General features: G+C 36.0%; 1 protein-coding gene across 1 annotated transcript in view; it reads right to left on the reverse strand.

Annotated features, from left to right (window-relative positions):
* Snx1 (sorting nexin 1) overlaps positions 1–21,357 on the reverse strand; it is a 122,374-nt gene that overhangs the window by 28,994 nt on the left and 72,023 nt on the right. Inside the window, 1 exon segment of the mRNA XM_089094857.1 lies at positions 5,245–5,451. Within this exon segment, the coding sequence (XP_088950983.1) occupies positions 5,245–5,451 (207 nt within the window).

The following is a 21,357-nucleotide window of genomic DNA, read 5'->3' on the forward strand; positions in this document are numbered from 1 at the left end:
TATTTAAAACTAATTCAAAAACAAAATCAAAACATATCATTCATTATATCTAGCCCTAAAAACACCTTTTCTATGCTTGAACAATAGCAATAAGACAGAAACCATAGCCAAGACTAGAAAAACTATATACTTTGATTTTATGATTATTATTGTGTATTTTTTGTGAGCTTTTTTATATGAGCAGACTTTTTTCTTACTATTACCGTGATTTTTGTTTTTTTGTGACAATCTTGTCATAATACAGCTTCTTTTTAAATAAAAGATATTTTACCTCAGTATATCAGTTGATATTTTCCTCTCACTTAAGGGATAGACAGACGTAACACTTTCTTTTAGCATTTTAAGAGTTTACATCTTTGAGTGACGAGCTGGGTATTTCACAGAAGAAATAGGGCATTCTTGGCAAATCATTTTAAATTTCTACAACATGGACAATTGTCAAGGACAATTTGCTTCTCTAAGCCATCAAGTAAGTAAGGTAAGTGAGAAGAGTTTAGTAAGTGAGCTGGTAAGCCACTCCACATATCTTATATTGAGAACATTCCAGCACACTGAAAAAAATCTTTCAAACGTAGCCTAAAAACGCGAGCGTTAATCTAGAAAGAAATCCAAGTTCGAAGGCTGGTGTACAATACGCCCTTATTAAATAAGTGCGGCTGTTGTTAGCTTAAAAACCCTAAAAGTATAGACAAAGAAAGGCATCCATAATTTCTCTTTTTCGCTGTCTAAAACAATTAACGATAAGTCGATTCTTGGATTGGATCCTTTAGAGATGACCAATCATTGGAGAGCTTGTCCTTTATTATGTATGCAGTGGCGTCAGATCACACAAATCTAGGGCGTAGGGAACCAAATGCATTTCATGAAATCTAGGGAGGGGGGAGGTTCATCATTTTACAAAAACGTTTCAGTATAAAAACACAAAAAAATGGCATTTTCAATGAAAATACACCTCAAAAACGGTGTTTTTCGATATAGAGGGTAAAAAAAAACTTGGATTCCGATTCGTTTTTTCTTTTTGTGCGTTTCAGGTCATATTAGGGACCGGTAAAACCAGTGCCTGGTCTATCCCCTATCCTATTCACATGGTCATCCACGCTCAAAATTACGATAATATAGAACGAAATCCTAGTTTGAAAGCTGGTGTGAAATACGCCCGCGTTCCTTTATAGCTTGAAAGCCCTTTAAGAGTAGAAAAAAAGACATCCATAATTTCTGTTTTTTTTTCTGTCTTAAACCATTAAGGATAAGTCGATTCTTGGAGTGGATCCTTAGGAGTTGACCCATTATTGGAGGACTTGTCCTTCATTATGTATGGAGTGGCGTCAGCAGTGGCGTCAGGTTACACAAATTTAGGAAATGAGGAACCAAATGTTTCAAAATCTAGAGGGGAGGAGATAAATCGTCATTTTACAAATTTTTTCTTCGTGAAAATACAAAAATGGCATTTTCAATAGAAACACACCTCAAAAATGGTATTTTTCAAAATACAGAGGGTAAAAAAAAAATATAGGATTCCGATTTTTTTTTGTGCCTTTCAGGTTGTATTAGGGACAGGTAAAACAAGTGCCTGGTCTATCCCCCATCCCATTCACATGGTCATCCACGCTCAAAATTACGCTAATATAGAACGAAATCCTAGTTTGAAAGTTGGTGTGAAATACGCCCGCATTCCTTTATAGCTCGAAAGCCCTTAAAGGATAGTAAAAAGAAAGACATCCATAATTTCTGCTTTTTTACTGTCTAAAACCATTAAGGATAAGTCGATTCTTGGATTGGATCCCTAGGAAAAAGTATCAGTCTCGAATGATAGATGAGTTATAAGGCATACAGACACGAACGTATCTATGGATAAATTTCGTTAGAGTAAATCATCGTTTGTATGTCCAGTTCTGGACTACTTTTCCTTTCTTATTTAGCGGAAAATTTACGATCACAAACGCCAGAATGAATTGCGAAAGGTTTCGCTTTTATGAAAAACAAAGAAAAATATCACGGAGATGCCCTTGCAATCGTAAAAAAAGAAGAAGCATAAAAAAGGAGAACAGATTACACCTCACAAAGATCAGACACAAACTAATCAAAAAGTTGTTGGTTTAGAAGGAAAAACTACGTAATCATTTACACCATTTCACTGTTATTTTGAATCATTTACGAATAGTGTAAATCTGCGACAAAATCTATAAAATCCATAAAAAATTGTTATTTTATCATTCTTAACTGAAGTTGCGAGGTTTCAATTCCGTTGTGCTCTTAATCATGTATTTATTATTGTAAGTTATTTTGCTCAGGTATGATAGGGAAGCCGTGTTGTCTTCGCAATGACTTAAGAAAATATATGGTTTCATATGCTTTATAAGATAACTATTCTATTCTATATACACTTGGATATAACACAAATTTACACAATTTAAATCACTAATCTGTTCTAGCCTTGTCTCAAAACTAGAGCACATTGCAAGCGTTCCAGATGATTCCATCTTGAACCAAACTTCAGTTTTGTCAAATTAATACTTATATTAAATGACATTGTTTTTACTAAAAAACCCCTTGATATAGTGTCTCTTGTTTTCAATATCTGAGTGTTTATATAAAATGTTAAAATATAAATATATACAGTTTATAAAGACAATGAATACTTTAAAATAAAAATACTGTTTATATTAGAATACCTCCTAGTATTTACGACTGAATATTTTTTTATTATTATTTACTCCATTTTTTTATTCATTTTACTCCAGAGTTTTTCCTGTTTTTCCTCCCGTTCCAAGAATTAAACCAGCGCTTCCTTCCGGTGTGTTTGCTGAAGGTTCAATTCTTGAAATAATTGGAATATAAAGGGATACAAGTAATCTTAGAGCAATAGTGTTGGCGTAATGACTAATGAGCAGTTGGCGTCAATGTAGGGGGCAAAACATATTTGTTAATATCAAGGGGAGTGGCAACTTTTTTGGAACATTTTGAATGAAGATACAAAAAGTAAGTTTTTAAAATATAGTTGGAGAAATACCCCCCCCCCCCATAATTGAATCCCCTGTTAGTGGGCCAGGTATTGTTTGTCTCACAAAATTTGGAAATAAGATAGAGCTTACTTTCTTCTCAAATTCTGAGAGTTAAGACAGCGTTTCCGGCGTGTTCTGCTCAAGACCTTTATTCTTTTCAAACCTCCGCTGTTGTGAACAATTTTAACCATTAACTGGTCGGTCGGGATCATAAAGACCCAAGATAGGCCCGGACTTTACGCTACAGGATTATCATACCATTCAGAAAACCGATCTCCCGTGAATTCTCAGTAATATTCGAGCTGCGATAGATAACGGACAGAAGTCGCTGCATTTCTTATAGGTATGAAGCTACAAGGGCTTGGGGTCTGTTAGACCCCACCCGAACGAAAACATACCTTTTTTACTCATTTCGAAGATTTTAACAAATTTGATATTTCTGTTGGTTGTTTGATCCTCTCGAGAAGAAAGTGGTGTCCGATGTGGCTTTAGGATGTTCTAAGCTTGAAGTGTTTCAATATACTTGCTTTATTTATTTGTGTTGGCTAGTGCATGCTATAGAAACATGTTAAGTGATAGAAATAGTATAAAATTCTCAATTATTTTGTATTTCTTTGGGTAAAAGGATCCACGACATCCAAAACTAGAATATCATATAGTGTCACATATGCCTGGCCTTAGAGGCCGTGCTCGAGAAATGAAGCCAGACACCATTGAGAAGGCTTGGGACCTCTCCAAAACCCTGATGATTCAGAAGCTTGTTTACCCCACAAATGCTATGATTGCAGACTGTCAAATACATTATGATTTTAGCTTTCTCGATAAAAATACCTTCCTCAAGCCAGTCGACGTCACTGAAAATGCGTGCTTTTTATTGGCCTACTGTATCTGGCTGGTGTTTTCAAGTTAAGTAACGATGGCTGTGAAAGCCTTTTTTCATCTGATGATAGAAGGGGGACATCTTTCTGGTTTCCAAGCCAGTGGAGAGATTCCTTTTCATTGAGTCCTGCCTGCAGCTCAACAATCCACGCACTCGCAACCAGTGCCAGTCTTCTACCGCTAACACAGGAATTGTTTGAAACATTTATATCTAGCTGCAAAGTAAATCACTCTCTTGGGTAGTACCTAAAAGTCGATGAGACTCTAGGGGGATTCCACGGCCAGAAAAACTCAAAATGCACACCCCGTCGAAGCCAAACAAACACAGGATAAAAATTCAGTGCTTTGCCGATGCAGATACATTTTACCTTTGCAATGCATTCGTACATGCCGGAAAAGAAATTGCTCTGATCAAGGAGTCGCGTGCCAACGTTCTCAAACGACTGCCCTCGTGCTATTGACCTGCTCATCCACTTTCATAAAAATTGAGGGCAAGCCATTGAACTTATATTTGTACGTTGAAGAGGAACAAAAAGGGAAATCCCAACCAAACAAAAGGAAATCAAAAGGAAAAAAAAGGAAAAAAGGAAAGCCCGACGAAACAAAAGGAAATCAAAAGGAAAAAAGGAACAAAATTAAATCCTGACGAAACAAAAAGAAATCAAAAGGAAATCCCGACCAAACAAAAGGAAATCAAAAGGAAAAAGGAAATCCCGAGCAAACAAAAGGAAATCACAAAAGGCAGTCAAAAGCACAAAAAGAAACAAAAGGAAATCCCAACCAAACAAAAGCAAATCAAAAGGAAAAAAAACAAAAGGAAATCCCAACCAAAGAAAAGAAAATCAAAAGGAAATCGACACGAAAAAAAGGGAAATTCCGACCAAACAAAAGGAAATTAAAAGGAAAAAAAGGAACAAGAGGAAATCCCGACCAAACAAAAGGAAATCGAAAGGGGAAAAAACGGAAAAAAACGAACAAAAGGAAATCCCATCTCCGACCAAAGAGTAACAGAGAACCCAGATATTCCGTGTTGGGCTTCCAGGACTAACACTTTGGTGTCCTATGTACCTAAGAAAACTGAGCAGTTGTTTAGTCTTCATCAATGAATTTTTCTGCGTCTCAAAAAACACTATTTGAGAAAAAGGCTAACTATCAATAAAAAGCTAACTGAAAAATATTTGATAATTTCTTTTTGTTAAATCACTCGTACTTTGGAGTTTGTCAGACCCCATCCTACCAGTTACGAACCTTTTTTTTTTTCACCCGACCAGTTAAGGGTTAAAATTAGTATTGGCTTAGATAACTAATGGTCAAACAATTGTTTAGTCTCGCAAAATTGGGAAAAAAGATAGAAAAGGTTTACTTTTTCTTCTAATTCCGACAGTTGAACAAGTGCTTTGGCAAAATTTTCATGTTCTTCACAAGTAGACAACAACGCAGCACTTTTAGCAAATGTGGAAGTTGTTTGTGCCAATTCTTTACGTTGCAGCGCAAGAGCTTCAGTACTACTCTGAAGTCTCCTAAGCTGAGCATCCAAAGCTTCGATCTGCTGAGTCTTCTCTTCAAACCACTGAAAAGAAGTTGAATCAGATTAATGGATTTTATTAAAGTAAGGTGGATTGAATCCGGACACGATTATCAAAGGAGGGGTGGAAAATTTCTAGCCCGGCCCTTACAGTCCCATGATTTTTATCAATACTCCATAAGGTCCAAAAATTGTCATATGATTTCTCTTTTTAACGAAGTATTATTTAATTTATAATTTAAAGTATGACGGGAAAGAAATATTTTTTTTTCTCTATTTTCTATAGTGGCTAAACATTCCTTTCTGGCAGAAAAAAAAAAACAAAAAAAAAAAAACGGCCATTTCTAATGTGCTAATACTACAAAAAGAAAACATTGGACTTGCTAAAGCTAGACAGTTGCATCTAACTTCAAAAAACAAAATTTCAGACATAAATATTGTCATCGTGGAAATTTGGCGTCAAATTTGAAAAAAAAAATGAAATATTAAATGTGGAAAAATGCGAAAAATATTACACAAAGAAAATTAATGAAAAAAATCTGAAAAATACAGGTACACTAGCAAGGGGTGGAGGTACCCCTTTATCAAGGGGTACCTCCTTTAGCAAGGGGTACTATCTTTATGCCTTTCCCTCCCCTCCCCTCATATCTTAAATTATTCTAGACAGTTTTTCCTCTATCATTCATGAAATTCACTGAAGTCTCCTTCTCCTTTGCACGAGCATGGTTCAACGCAAGGAAAACACCTCCAGGCTGCTTTCGGGCATCGCAGCACAAAAAAAGAGAATTTTAATCAAAATCACCACTGAAAATAGGATCTATTTTCGTGCTCTGGTACAGTGGTAGAGCTTTTTCTGCCGAACAAGGACGCAACAAGTTTCTCGATAGCGGCCTTTTTTCTGGAATAGCATTACAAAAACATTTCCTCTTAAAACTACCGAAAAAGGGTAAACGTGTTACTGACATATTGTAACACTGTACTAATATGAAAAGGCAGTATAATATATAATCCCCCTTTTCATATATATATATATATATATATATATATATATATATATATATATATATATATATATATATATATATATATATATATATATATATATATATATATATATATATATATATATATATATATATATATATATATATATATATATATATATATATATATATATATACTACTATATACCTATATGTGCATATATATGTAGCCCATACTATATATATATACCACCGATCCCCCCATATAGGTGCATATATATATATATATATATATATATATATATATATATATATATATATATATATATATATATATATATATATATATATATATATATATATATATATGTATATCCTATTTATTTCCCAATGCGTCTCAGTTGTTTCAACCCGTGTACCTGTAAATTGAATCAACTTGGGTGTGTTTTGAATGATGGACCCACCAAAATAAATATTTTCACTTGTTTTCGGTAATTGAAGTAAAAGCTTCGTTTTCCCTCTCTTCTTTCTAATAAATATCTGTATTCGAAATACACACAAGCTATCAAGAGGTGCAAAGAGCTGGGTATTCGCCAAGAGCCTTGCACGTTGAGGGTAGTATGCTGCAATGATGTTATATTTTAAGAAAGTAAAGTTTTAGGCTTCATGCTGAATAAATTAATAAAGCTTTTATCAGAATCTTTTTATTTAGCCAAATAAACATCTTCCTCAATTCAACTCTCCTTGTTGGTGTGTCCACCAAGAGCCTTGAATGTTTGAGGTTGGGGGTATGTCCCTACTGAAGTCTATTTTTAGGAAAAAATTTGTTGAGGCTTCATTCAGAACATATTGATGAATTTTTTATTTCAACACTAATATTCAGCCAAATAAATATTGTTAAATTTAAAAAAAACTAAAGTAAAATCTTGAAACTTTTTTTTGATAGACCTAGATCAAACTAATTTTCCAACCATAAGTCTTATAGATTGATTACGTTACATTCCTTAAAAAAAGTTTTAGTAGTAGTTTTCTTCCCCATAGATGTATCCCATTCAACTCACATAGGATATTGGACACTGCCGCACTCCCCGGACGACTTTGTCTGACGATTTCGAGCTGCGGCTAAAATTGGTTTTACGGCAGCTATGGCAAAAATGACGCAACTGACTTTATACAATGTAGCAATTCACTGCGACTTAGTCCAAAGTGGATGCTAAGAAATTGTAAGGTATTGTTAAACTAAACAGCGGCTTAATTTGATAAAAGCTGAAATACTGTACCACTTTGGTGGGTATTAGAGGCTATAGTACTAACCAGGGACGAATCTCCGGCATTTTTATTGGGGGGGGGGGGGCAAGAGGGGTATATATCTCGACAGTCAAAGGGCATGGGATGTATAATATGTTATTTCTCCATATTATTGGGGGGGGAGCAACTGCCCCCCCCCTTGCCACCCCAAACCGACGCCCCTGGTACTAACAGGTGTTTTACCGACGCCCCTGGTACTAACAGGTGTTTTAATCTTTTCCCCATTCATGTTCTTTAATTTGCTGCACGAGTTGGATCATAGGCAGCGTGCTAGCGCTGCCCAAGTTAAGAACGATGTGGGCACAATGTGTTGTTTTTTTTCATACCCGGGCACTTCGTATCGAAGGAGTTGTCGTAGAAACTTCGAAAAGGGTTCATTCGATTGGAAATTGTTGTGACTAGTGTCCTTTTTAATAGTCAAAAGTGATAGGAGGGCAACTAGCCTCCCCCCCACACCCATCATTCCCCCAAACACACCCAATCAAAATTTTGAGACATCCATTTTGTTCAGCGTAGCTGATTTCCAGATAGAAAATATGTTTTTGAGGGGGACACTCCCCCACAACCCTCAGGGCAAGCGTTTTAAGTTATGTCCAGGGGGCATTTAATGTTTTTATAGAAGGCGTTGTCGTAAAAACTTCAAAAAAGCTCATTCGATTGGAAATTCAACGGGCTAGTGCCCTTTTTAATAGTCGAAAGCGATTGGAGGGCAACTAGCCCCCCCCCCCCACGCCCATCATTCGCCCAAACACATCCAATTAAAATTTTGGGATAGCCATTTTGTTCAGCGTAGTTGATTTCCAGATAGTAAATATGTTTTTAGGAGGAAACAGCCCACAACACACAACCCTCAGGGCAAGGGTTTTAAGTTATGCCCTAGGGGCATATAAGGTTTTTATAGAAGGCGTTGTCGTAGAAACTTCGAAACAGGTTCATTCGATTGGAAATTCAAAGAGCTAGTGCCTTTTTTAGTAGTCAAAAGTGATTGGAGGGCAACTAGCCCCCCCACACCCATAATTTCCCCAAACACATCCAATCAAAATTTTGAGATAGCCATTTTATTCAACGTAATTGAACGTTTTGGAAATTAGGTCTTTAAGGACGACGACCCCTCCCCCCACAGCCCTCAGGGCCCGGTTGTAAGTTATGCCCTAGGGGCATATAAAGTTTTTGTTGAAAGCGTTGTCGTAGAAACTTCAAAAAAGCTCATTCGATTGGAAATTCAAAGGGCTAATGCTCTTTTTAATAGTCGAAAGTGATTGTAGGGCAACTAGCCCCCCCCCACACCCATCATTCTACCAAACACATCCAATAAAAATTTTGAGATAGCCATTTTGTTCAACGTAGTTGATTTCCAGATAGAAAACATATTTTTTAGGAGGACACTCCCCTACAACTCTCAGGACAAGGATTATAAGTTATGCCCTGAGGGCATATAAGGTTTTTATTGAAATCTTTGTTGTAGAAACTTGAAAAAGGGCTCATTCGATTTGAAATTCAAAGGGCTAGTACCCTTTTTAATAGTCGAAAGTGATTTGAGGGCAACTAATCCCCCTCTCAGGCCAACCTTTTCCCCAAACACATCCAATCAAAATTTTAACATAGCCATTTTATTCAACGTAGTTGAAGGTTTTGGAAATTAGGTCTTTAATGATGACGACCCCTCCCCCCACAGCCCTCAGGGCAAGGGTTGTAAGTTATGCTCTGGGGGCATATAAAGTTTTTATTGAAAACGTTGTAATAGAAACTTCAAAAGGGCTCATTCAATTGGAAATTGAAAGGGCTAGTGCCTTTTTTAATAGTTGAAAGTGATTGGATAGTGACTAACGCCCCTCTCACGCCCACCATTTACCCAAACACATTAAAATTTTGAGATATCAAATTTGTTCAACGTAGTTGAAAGTTCTGAAAATTAGGTCTTTTAGGATGATAAACCCCTCAGAGCTCTCAGTGCAAGGGTTGTAAGTTATGCCCTGGGGCATATAAAGTTTTTATTGAAAGCGCTGTCGTAGAAACTTCAAAAGAGCTCATTCAATTGGAAATTGAAAGGGCTAGTGCCTTTTTTAATAGTTGAAAGTGATTGGAGAGCAACTAGCGCCCCTCTCACACCCATCTTTTTCCAAAACACATCAAATTATATTTTTGAGATATCAATATTGTTCAACGTAGTTGAATGTTCTGGAAATTAGGCCTCTTAGAATAATAACCCCCTCAGAGTCCTGAGTGCTAGGGTTGTAAATAATCCCCTGGGGGCATATAAGGTTTATATAGAAAGTTGTTATACAAATCATAGGCAGCGCGATCGCGCTGCCTAAGTAAAGAACGGGGACGCTCGAGAACCAGACAAGAAACGGGGACTAAGTAGAGAGGAGGACACTCCATCACAGCCCTCGGGGCAAGGGTTTTAAGTTATGCCCTGGGGGCAGATAAGAACGATGTTGGCACAATGTATTATTTATTAATTTTTTCCTTTAGAGCAGGGCACTTCGTATCGAAGTAGTTGTCGTAGAAACTTCGAAAAGCGCTCATTCAATTGGAAATTGGAGTGGCTTGTGCCCTTTTTAATAGTCGAAAGTGATTTGAAGTTGACTAACACCCCTTCCACGCCCACCATTTCCCGAAACACATCCAATCAAAATTTTGAGATAGCCATTTTGTTCAGCGTAGTTGATTTCCAGATAGAAATTATGTTTTTGAGGACAGTTCCCCTTAGGGCAAGCATTTAGGGCAAGGGTTGTAAGTTATGTCCAGGGGGGATATAAGGTTTTTTTATAGAAGGTGTTGTCGTAGAAACTTTAAAAAAGCCTCGTTCGATTGGAAATTAAAAGGGCTAGTGCCCTTTTAAATAGTCGAAAGTGATTAGAGGGCAAGTAACCCGCCTCTCACGCCCACCTTTTCCTCAAACACATCTAATCAAAACTTTGAGATAGCCATTTTGTTCAACATAGTTTTAAGTTCTGGAAATTAGGTCTTTGAGGATGACAATCCCTCCACAGCCCTCGGGACAAGGGTTGTAAATTATGCCCAAGGGGCATATAAGGTTTTTATAGAACGCGTTGTCGTAGAAACCTCAAAAAGGGCTCATTCGATTGGAAATTGAAATGATTAGTGCCCTTTTTAATAGTCGAAAGGGATTGAAAGGCAACTAACACCCCTTCCACGCCCACCATTTCCCCAAACACATCCAATCAAGATTTTGAGATAGCCATTTTGTTCCAGGCAGTTCAAAGTTCAGGAAATCATAGCTTTGAGCAGGACACTCCCCCCAAAGTCTTCGGGGCAAGGCTTTTAAGTTATGGCCTGGGGTTATTTAAGGTTTTTTATTGAAATCTTTGTCGTAGAAACTTGAAAAAATACTCATTTGATTGAAAATTAAATGGGCAAGTGCCCTTTTTAATAGTCGAAAGTGATTTGAAGGCAACTAGCCCCCCTCTCACGCCCATTTTTTCTCTAAACACATCCAATCAATATTTTAGGCAGCGCGCTAGCGCTGTCTAAAATATTCCTCGAAAGACTTTTTCCCTGAAAAGACTATGTCAATATAAAACGAACAGAAATTAATTAAAAAAAACTTTTTCCACAAAATAAGTTTTTCAAAGAAAATGAAAGAACTCCATTAAACCAAAAATGAACAAAACTAATATAAAATAATCTACCAAGCGTGAAACTACCACAAATCAGCATCGATAAATAAATGAAACCCAAAACGAACAGAAATTACAATAAATAGCCGAGTCAAACTCAAAACGAACAGAAACTAACATAAGTTGGGCGCAAACCCCTATGCCTTCCCAAGACCAGAACAAAATTTGCACTTTACAGAAAAAATACAAATGAATGTGCATTGTCAGTTTAATATACATATACTGATATTTAGTAATCAAAATGTTAATATTATTTGCATTTATTAAAGTTATAAAAGTAAAAATATTTATATTTTTTTTTCGGTAAAGTGCAAATTTTGTTTTGGCCTTGGGAAGGCATAGGGGTTTTGCGCCCAACTTATGTTAATTTCTGCTCGTTTTGTGTTTGACTCGGTTATTTATTTAATTTCTGTTCGTTTTGGGTTTAATTTATTTGTCAATGCTGATTTGTGGTAGTTTCACGCTTGATAGATTATTTGATTTTATTTTTGCTCATTTTTTGTTTAGTGGAGTTCTTTACTTTTCTTTGAAAAACTCATTTTGTGGAAGAAGTTTTTTAATTAATTAAACATTAAAGAAAGAAAGGTACTTGTGACTTAAAGTGACCACACTCAAGCTCTGTAGAGAAGTGAAGTTTGGTTAATGCTTATGAAACAGAACAAAATATGATGAAAATATAACACTTTATCAACAAAATTATGAAAACTACAACAAGGGGTCACACTGGGGTCACAAAAAAAACTGGGGTCACATCACTCCTTTTAGCGAGTACTTGAGTTAAGTGGCTATGGTGTCAAATAAGAACATAATCCTTCCCTAATATTCCGAGATACTCACACATTCATACAAAATGAAACTTCTAGAATTGCATGGTCTGTCTAACTATTTTCACGTTTTCCAGTGACTTATAAATATATTACTATCTGTGAGAAATAAGAAAACAGGTTTCATGTTTCATTAAATAGGTCTACAATCCCTTTCGTCAGAAACACATTCATATTTCATAATTACTAATTGAAGTACTAATTTGGAGTCAAGCGAATCTCTGAATGCGATCTTATGTCTAGACACATCATAAGCATTACTTTACACATAACCTTATTTTCCCTTTTCATATAATATTTTATTCTATTACCAGGGTTAAGGCACCTTGCCCAGGCATATAGTTCAGGGAGCAGGGATTCATAACAAAAAGTCTAAATACTTTAAAGTTATTGACAATCAAGGAAAAAATCATATCGTGAACGAGGCCAAATTTCCTCTCACCCCCTCTTAGCGTGCATTTCAGGGAGGCCCCCGTAATCATTCTCTATAAAACTACTTTTTTCTTCTGTAGTTACACTTGCAAAAAAATCTTCGTAGTTAATTTATTTCACATTACTAAGCTTGTTTTGCTATATTATACTTGTCATCGTCTCGTATTCTCTGTAGGCCAATTATTATCATTGTTTTCTTCTAGTATGTTTCGCAAATTGATTTGGCAAAGAAGCAATTTTTTGATAATATTGAAACACTTGAAGAATAATATAGTACAACGGCTTTAACATATCCCTTGATTTTGAGATATATAGGCTACATGTTGATAACAGATACCAATCTATCTCTGGTTATTCCGGAAGAGATCCATATTTGTAGAACCAACAATAACGGACTAATGTCACATCCAATTTTTCCACTCGAATCACAATAAAAAGGACCATTTCCTAAATTATTCACTGGAGACGATTTTCCCTCTATATTCCCCGGACGAATGCTACTCGATATATTTAAGCTGTCTTGACCCACCCAGTAGTTTTTCTTCTAATTTCGAAAGAAATAACGATATAAAAGCTTGGATGAAAAAGAAAGAAAGAAAAAGTATTGCATGAATAATTCATTGATAGACTACTTCTATTGCTATCACTGCATTGTTATAGTTGATTCTACTGAAACTCTAACATAGTTTATGATGAGAGACTACTTTAATATAGCCCAATGAAAAGGATATAAAATAAAACAATCATAGTTAATGCATAGTTGTCAATTCTTGTTGGGAATGAAAAAGGAAATGAAATAATTTGCATTCAAATAGGTCATTCTTCCTTTCCACCTAAATAAAAGAAACAGGATTTTTTTTTCAGATGAAAGCAAGAGTGACACTAAATCTTAAATCGAACAGAAATTATCCTGTACACAAAAGCCTATCGGACGTATGCTCTTAAAGTCTTCCCCCCAAAAAACTTCTCCCTTAATCCCCCCAGAAAAAAACTAAAGTTTACGACGTGATCCCCAAGCCGTGACACAAATCATAATATAGTAATATAGTTGCCAAACTACTCATCACCGTTGCCAACGCGGTATAATTGTGCCGTTTTTGATAAAATTTAACGGTCCTGGTAAAAAGCAGTACATTTCGGCATATCATGGTACATATTTAAATTTCTGGTAAATATTGGTACATTTTCGTCTTATTTGATCATTCCTAGCTCTGATATTTGGCCTATTTTCACTTTTTTCGAAATTCCCCTCCAGTTATTTCTTTTGGGGATAAAAACAAGGGAATCAAGCAAATAAAGACATTTCCAGGAATTTCAAACTGATCTTCCCGCGAGAAAATAATGGTCAAATTTAACAAAGAGAACCAACCAGGCTTACCGTATTTTACTGTTTTAAAATTTGTCTTGGCAGCGCAATAGCGCTACCTAAGTAAAGAGCAAAGTGAGCACAATGATCATTTATTTTTTATTTTCACCAAGGCACTTCATATGGTAGGAGTTGTCGCAGAAACTTCAGAAGGGGCTCATTCGATCGGAAATTGAAAGTTCTAATGTCCTTTTCAAGAGTCAAAAGTGAATGGAGGTCAACCAGCCCCATCCCACGCAAACTTTTCCCCCAAGACACACGATTGAAATTTTGAGATAGCCATCTAATTCAGCATAGTTGAAAGGTCCAATAACTATGCCTCTAGGGATGACAACCCCTCAGCCCTTGGAGCAATGGCTTTAAGTTATACAATTCGCCCTATGTTTTACATATAGCATTTGTTATGAGAAAAGTGGGGCATGTTTATCCTTTGGTGACCAAAAAGGCCAAGGGCATTCAGGTGAAGCTTTTAGTGAATGTTGAGCGCAGTGGTGAATTAAATCAAAACACACTATTTGCATGCTGGTTGTCAAAAGGGCAAATCCCAGGAATGACTAAAGATATAAAGTTGGAGCTTTCAGGGAATGATGAGGAGGATGATCAATTGACCAAAAGGCAATGTGTGCTCGCTACTACAACTACTGCTACTACAAGCACAACTACTACAGCTACTACAACTACTAAGGCTAAGCGTATTAAGTTGAAAACTTCAGGAAATATTGAGGGGACATATAAACTAAATTAAAACACATTACCTATATACAGGTTGTCAAGAAGGCGCATCAGTAATATCTTAGGAACGTCTCAGAGTACTAAGTTGAAACTTCCAGGGTATGATGAGAGTGATGTTCAACTGATGAAAAGGCAATATATGCATACTACTACTGCTACTGCCAATACTGCTAGGACTATTACTACCTCTGCTACTACTACTACTACTACTACTACTACTGTGACTACCACTAAGGCTAAGGGTATGAAAGTAAAAATTTCAGGGAATATTGATGGAGGAGGTGAACTAAATCAAAACACACTATGCGCATGGAGGTTTTCAAAAAGACGTATCACCAATCTGCCATTGACTGTGTACTAATATTCCTACTACTACTACTGTGACTAACACTGAAGCTAAGGGGATGAAAGTGAAAATTTCAGGGAATGTTGAGGGAGGAGTGGAACTAAATCAAAACACACTATGCGCATGGCGGTTGTAAAAGGACGTACCACCAATCTGTCATTGACTGTTTAGGGCATCCAGTTGAAACTTTTAGCGTCTGTTGAGGGAGAATTTTGAAAAAACAACAACAAAAGATGCAATGTGCATACTACTACTAATGATACTACTGAAGCTAAGGGTATTAAGGCGAAGTTTTCAGGGAATGCTTTGGGGGATCTTGAACTAAATCGAAAGACACTATGAGCTTGAAGATTGTCATAAGGTTGTACCAGCAATATTTCAGGAACTGCTTAAATCATTAAGTTGAAGCTTTCAAGGCATGTTAAAGCAGATTGTGAACTAACCAGAAGGAACAAAGTGCATACCACTATTACTACTGCTTCTAAAGCCGAGGCTAAATGGTATTAAGGTGAAACTTTTAAGGAATGTTTAGGGGTAGTTTCAAATAAATAAGTTGAAGTGGCCAAAAGAATGCATAAGCAATTTCTCAGGAATAAATTAGAGTATTTACTTGAAACTTTTAGGGCGAGAGGGATGTTGAACTAACCAAAAGATACTGTGCATACTGCTACTACTACTACTGCTGCTATTACTGCTACTACTACTGAGGCAAAGGGAATGAAGAACTTTCAGGGAATGTTTAAGGGGATGTTGAAATAAATCAAAACACAATCAGTGCATGTAAGTTGTCAAAAGGTCGAATCAGGAATATCACAGGAATGTTCTAGCTCTAGGGTAATAAGTTATAACTTTTAAGGCATGTTAAGGGAGATGTTGAACTAAAGGAAAGGGACTATGTGTATACTACTACTGGTACTACTACTACTACTGCTACTACCACTACTACTACGACTTCTACTACTAGTACTAATGGAGCTAAGGGAATTAGGGTGAAACGTGCAGGAAATGCCCAGGAGGATGTTGAACTAAATCGGAACACACTATGCCAATGCAGCTCATTAAAAGGCGTAACAGCGATATCCCAGTAGCATCTTAGAGCATTAAGTTGAAACTTTCAGTGCATGCTGAGGGGGGTGCTGGACAAAACAAGAGGAACTACAGGCATACTGCTACAACTACTCCTACTGCTACCACTAATACTAATACTAAGGCTAAGTGTATTAAGGAGAAAATTTCAGGAAATGTTTGATGGGGATCTTGAATTAAATTGAAACACACAATGTGTATGCAGGCTAACAAAAGGGCGTATCAGCAGTATCTCAGAAACGGCTTAAAGCATTAAGTTAAAACTATCAGGACATGGGCAGGGGATGCTGAACTAGACCAAAAGGCACAATGACTAATACTATTGCTGCTACTATTACTAATACTACTTCTGCTTTCACAAATACTTTTCCCAATGCTCCTACCATTACTTCTGCTAATATTGGTAAGGGTATCGCGCAAAACTTTAAGAGAATGCAGAGAGCGGTTTCAAAATGAATCAAAAGTCACTGTGTACACGTAGGTTATCACAGAGGTTTAATGGCAATATGCTAGCAATTGCTTAGGGTATTAAGCTGAAACTTCCAGGGCTATAAATATTACTTCGACTTTTGCTACTACGGCTAATATTACTGCTACTATTGAACCAAATCAAAATAGTTTAAGTACATCCAGGTTGTCAAGATATTCAGACGGGATATCTTAGGACTGGAATAGGTTATAAAGGAGAAACTTTCAGGGAAAGTTAATGCTGCTTTAAAACTAAATCAAAATGTATTACGTGGACGTTGGTTATCAATAAGACTGAATTAAAATCTAGTATTTTGCAGGCATCAAGACATGGCTAATGGTAGAAAAAACCAAGAAAAATAGTTCGAGTGATTGAGAGGCAAATCTGGGATAAACCCTTTTTAGGATTGTATAAAAATGATGTCATTTCGTTTGTTGATAGATAAGTCTGTCTATCATCCATCCTAGGGCAAAACTAGGAAGATAATCTCAAGAACGACTAAGGGTATAAGTTGAAACTTACAAGGCTAATACTATTACTACTTCTGCTCAAAATTGAAAGGGATGTAAGTGCATAGAGGTTTTCAAAATAGCATAGATAAATGACTTGGGAACATAATAGGGCATTAAGTTTAATTTTTACGGAAAGTCGAGGAGATGAAAAACTAAATCGAAACATACAATGCATATCCAGATTGTCAAAAGGGCAAATATTGCTAAAAAATTGTTGAAAAACTTTGTCGGACGCAAAAATAACAAGCCAAAATCTGGATTATCAGGCAACATAATTTGCACTTTACTGAAAACTAAATGCATATTAATACTTTCTCTTTTTTCAACTTTAATAAATCTAAAACTATTAAGCCTTTTAGGAATTAATATCAGTACATACATTCAACTGCCAATCCACATTAATTTGTTTGTTTTTTCAGTAATATCGGTGATTTTTTTTATCAATATTAGGAGAAATAAAAACTCACAACTCGAAATAAGGATTGTTTTCAGTAAAGTGCAAATCATGTTCAGGTCTTTAGAAGGCACGGGGGGGGTCAACTCTACTCCTCTTACTTTCTGCTCGGTTGGAGTTTGACTCAGTTATTTATTGTAATTTCTGTTCATTTTGGGTTTGATTTATTTATTGATGGTGATTTACGAAATTATTCGACCTTATTTTTGCTCATCTCTGGTTTAATGCAGTTCTTTACTTTTCTTTGTAAAACTTCTTTTGCAGAAAGTTTTTTTTAATTAATATATCTTACCCGTAACGAACAGTGTGATTGGCTAAGAAAACGTGACGATTGACGTAAAAAAAAAAAAAAAAAAAAAAAAAAAAAAAAAAAAAAAAAAAAAAAAACTATGAATCTAAAGCGCATTTTATAACAGGGAAGATTAGGAAAGCAATCTCTTTTTTCTCTTCGTCAACATGTTAATGACATTTCTTCATGGCAAAAGTCAGGTCTTCCAATCCTCTGTAACTCTCTCGTCAAAAAATAAGTTATGTAATCTAGTTTAATCAACAAGATTGTCTTAGCTACTATCCATATACAAGGCAAACACCTCAAAGCTTTCAATTATTGTCTAGAAAGTTCCCAGCATGATGTCAAATTGCATGGATACAGGCACTATTCAACAAAATAAATCAAGGAAAAAGTTCCTCCGTCGTAAATTAATTTCGCAAGAGCCATGCATAAGGTAGCTTTCCCCCTTATTTCTGCATACAATAAATTAACAGACTATAAAGAAAAACTTCTGCATCGGTTAGTAAAATAAACAAGTAATTCTTTATTTTTACAATAGGCACCCTGTGGGCCTCAGTGTAGGCCAGCATAAAAAAAAGAACAATCTTTTTAAAGAAAAAAAGATAAAGTTGGAAAAATAAGAAAATATCAGGCGCGATACCACAGAAAATATACTTAAAATTATACATTGACAGTGGGCTTATTCAAAAATTACTTCAACAACAACAATAAAAAAAAATACATCATGATACATCCTCGCAATATTCCGTGACTGGGAGTAAATTGAGAAAGAAAAGAAAAAGAACAAGAATAAAAAAACAAATCAGCACTAAAACAGATAAAATGACTAGCAGCCACCCCCAACTGACTATCCGCTGAAAACCAAGCCAGAGCAGTGTCATGCAGAAAAAGCAAAATAAAATAATTTTCCAACTTGGCCCAAAGACGTATACCGCACGGAGAAATGAAAAAAACAAAACAAAAATAAAACCAAAAATTATCCCAACAAAAATAAAAACACAAGAGTATCACCATGTAGCTGAAGAAAAAAAACGAGACGACACGAGAAAGAGTATAAAGAGACTGCAAATCATGTTATGGCTAATTAAAAGTGCTGTTTGCTTTAAGGATAAGATTCCTCGCATTTCCATATACCTTAGAGAGTGGTATCCGATATGAAGAAAAATTTGACATCCATACAGTAGGGCATGGGTCGGCAACCTTTTGTTGTAAAACGGCCAGTGTTTTACGTTGGGACATTACGCGGGCCGCACTTAGGTCACGCGTCACTACACTGTAGTGTAGTATTGTAGGCATACTATAATTATTAGAGTACATCTACAATATTTATATGAAAATATTTTAGGTTTAAAAATAAAACACTGAATGCATATTTTTACGACATTTATTGTAGTCAATACAATCAATGAGATTTTTGTTGTTGCATTTGAATTGCAATTTTTTGACATTAGCTTGCATTTTTGTAGTAGAGACGTATAATATTGCGCCAAAATGTATGTTTGATAACCGAGAAATATCTACTGCGAAGGGGGTTTCGAAAATATCCATCTTACGTGAGATCTTTGCGAAATCAGCAAATCGGTTTTCGAATTCAGTTTGAAGTTGTATTAATCCACTTTTCATTTTAGTATTTCACTTTTTATTTTTTCAATTTTCGTTACACCTCTCTCTGATTACGTTGCCTTGCACACTATCATCTGAGCGCTCTCCTTAAACACTTAAAGGAGGAACATGAACTGTGGTCGCAGCATATTCGTCACATTTGTATATGTCACTTAAAGTAAAAGAAAGCTTTTCTAGAACTTACTTCGGGTTTGAAAAGAACTGTTCAAAGTTGGTGTTAAAGTTCGTTGCTAGACCCAAACTTCTGGGTTCAGGCTTGCGTTGTCACAGTTGTGCATTTGGAGCTCGAAAACCTACCAGCCAGTCTATCCCTGCTTCTTTGGCATTACTCCAGTTCTGATGGATTGTCTTGTTGTTGTGTATAGGCAAGTAGTTGATGCAGTCAAAGCCGTATGCACTGGCAATTGTAGTTACAATTAGTTGGGGTCACAGTCGCAATCAGTCACATTCACAAGTATTTGCAGTTGCAAGTAGTCACAAATTCAAACAGTTAAAAGCACTCACAGTTTGAAAAAGTCACAATAGCAGTAGTAGTAATTGCATAAGTAGTAGTAATAGTAGTAGTAGCCCTTAAAGGCTCAATGTATTGCTTTCAGCTGTTTCTTAGATATTATTCATATGCCCTTTCGACAACCTGCATGCATAGAGTATGTTTTGATTTTGTTCAATATACACTGCAATATCCCTTGATAGTTTCACCTTAATGCCCTTGGCCATCCCAGATATATTGCAGATAGACCATTTTAACATCCATGTATAGTTACAAATCCTCCTCAACAGGTTCTTAAGTCTCAATTTAATACCTTTATCCGTACCTAAGATGCCGTAATATGCCCTTATGACAAACTTGGATGGACATAGTGTCTTTTGATTTAGTTCAATATTCCCAATAATACGTTCTAAAAGTTCCAACGTACCTCCTACCTTTTTTCCTGGGATATTGCACACACACCCTTTTGACAATCTGGATATATATTATACCTTTTGATTTAGTTTTACTCCCCTCTAGTTTCCCTGAAAGTTGAAATTCAACACCTCAACACCTTACTCTGTTCCTGAGACATTGTATCTATGCACATTTGACAACCTGGATGTACTTAAACCCTTTTGAAGAAAAAAAAATACCCTCGATTTTGTAGATGTGTCTAATCTGGTACATACTGGGATATGCCCCAGTGTGTACAATATTTTTTTGTCCCACTGTATAACAGATGACGTCCATCTACAAAATCAACCGTTATTTTTTTTCTTCGGAATGTTTTGCCACAAGATGGCCACATAACATGACCAGATAATTTGGCTTTCATTTTGTACCCCAAGCACTAAATTTTACTGAACTAAAAAAGGATAAATAAAGAAAATATATTTTTGGGGGGATATTTCCCAAACTTTGATGTAGGTTTGCTCAAAAACCAAAATTGTAGCATACCAAAATAATTGGTCTGGACTAGATAGTTGAACATCAAACTAACTATGCTAGATGACGCTTACGGATTTTTTCGAGAATGCTATATGGCAAAAATGCTAGATGGCACCCCCTTCCAGCGAGGATCTTGCGGGCCGCACCAAGACGCCTCGGGGCCGCATGCAGCCCGCGGGCCGCGGGTTGTCGACCCATGCAGTAGGGTAGTAATATACGTAAGACTCAGCTAAACAATAAAACAAGTTTTTTAAAACAAACCCAGGCAAAAATATTTTTAACTTCTTAGGAATCCCAAGATTCCACAATATTGTCATTTCAATTAGATAAATATGACACAGGAAGGAGACATTCACATTAAGAAGAATACTTAGGAATTGAACATATCGATAACTAGGAGTACTGAGAGAACCATTGAAACATGAATTTCAGATGGTTGAGGTCAAGCCTGGAAAATTCA

Source organism: Artemia sp. Qi Xiang Cuo, chromosome 9, assembly GCF_049724085.1.
Source record: "Artemia sp. Qi Xiang Cuo chromosome 9, ASM4972408v1, whole genome shotgun sequence".
NCBI lineage: Eukaryota > Metazoa > Arthropoda > Branchiopoda > Anostraca > Artemiidae > Artemia > Artemia sp. Qi Xiang Cuo.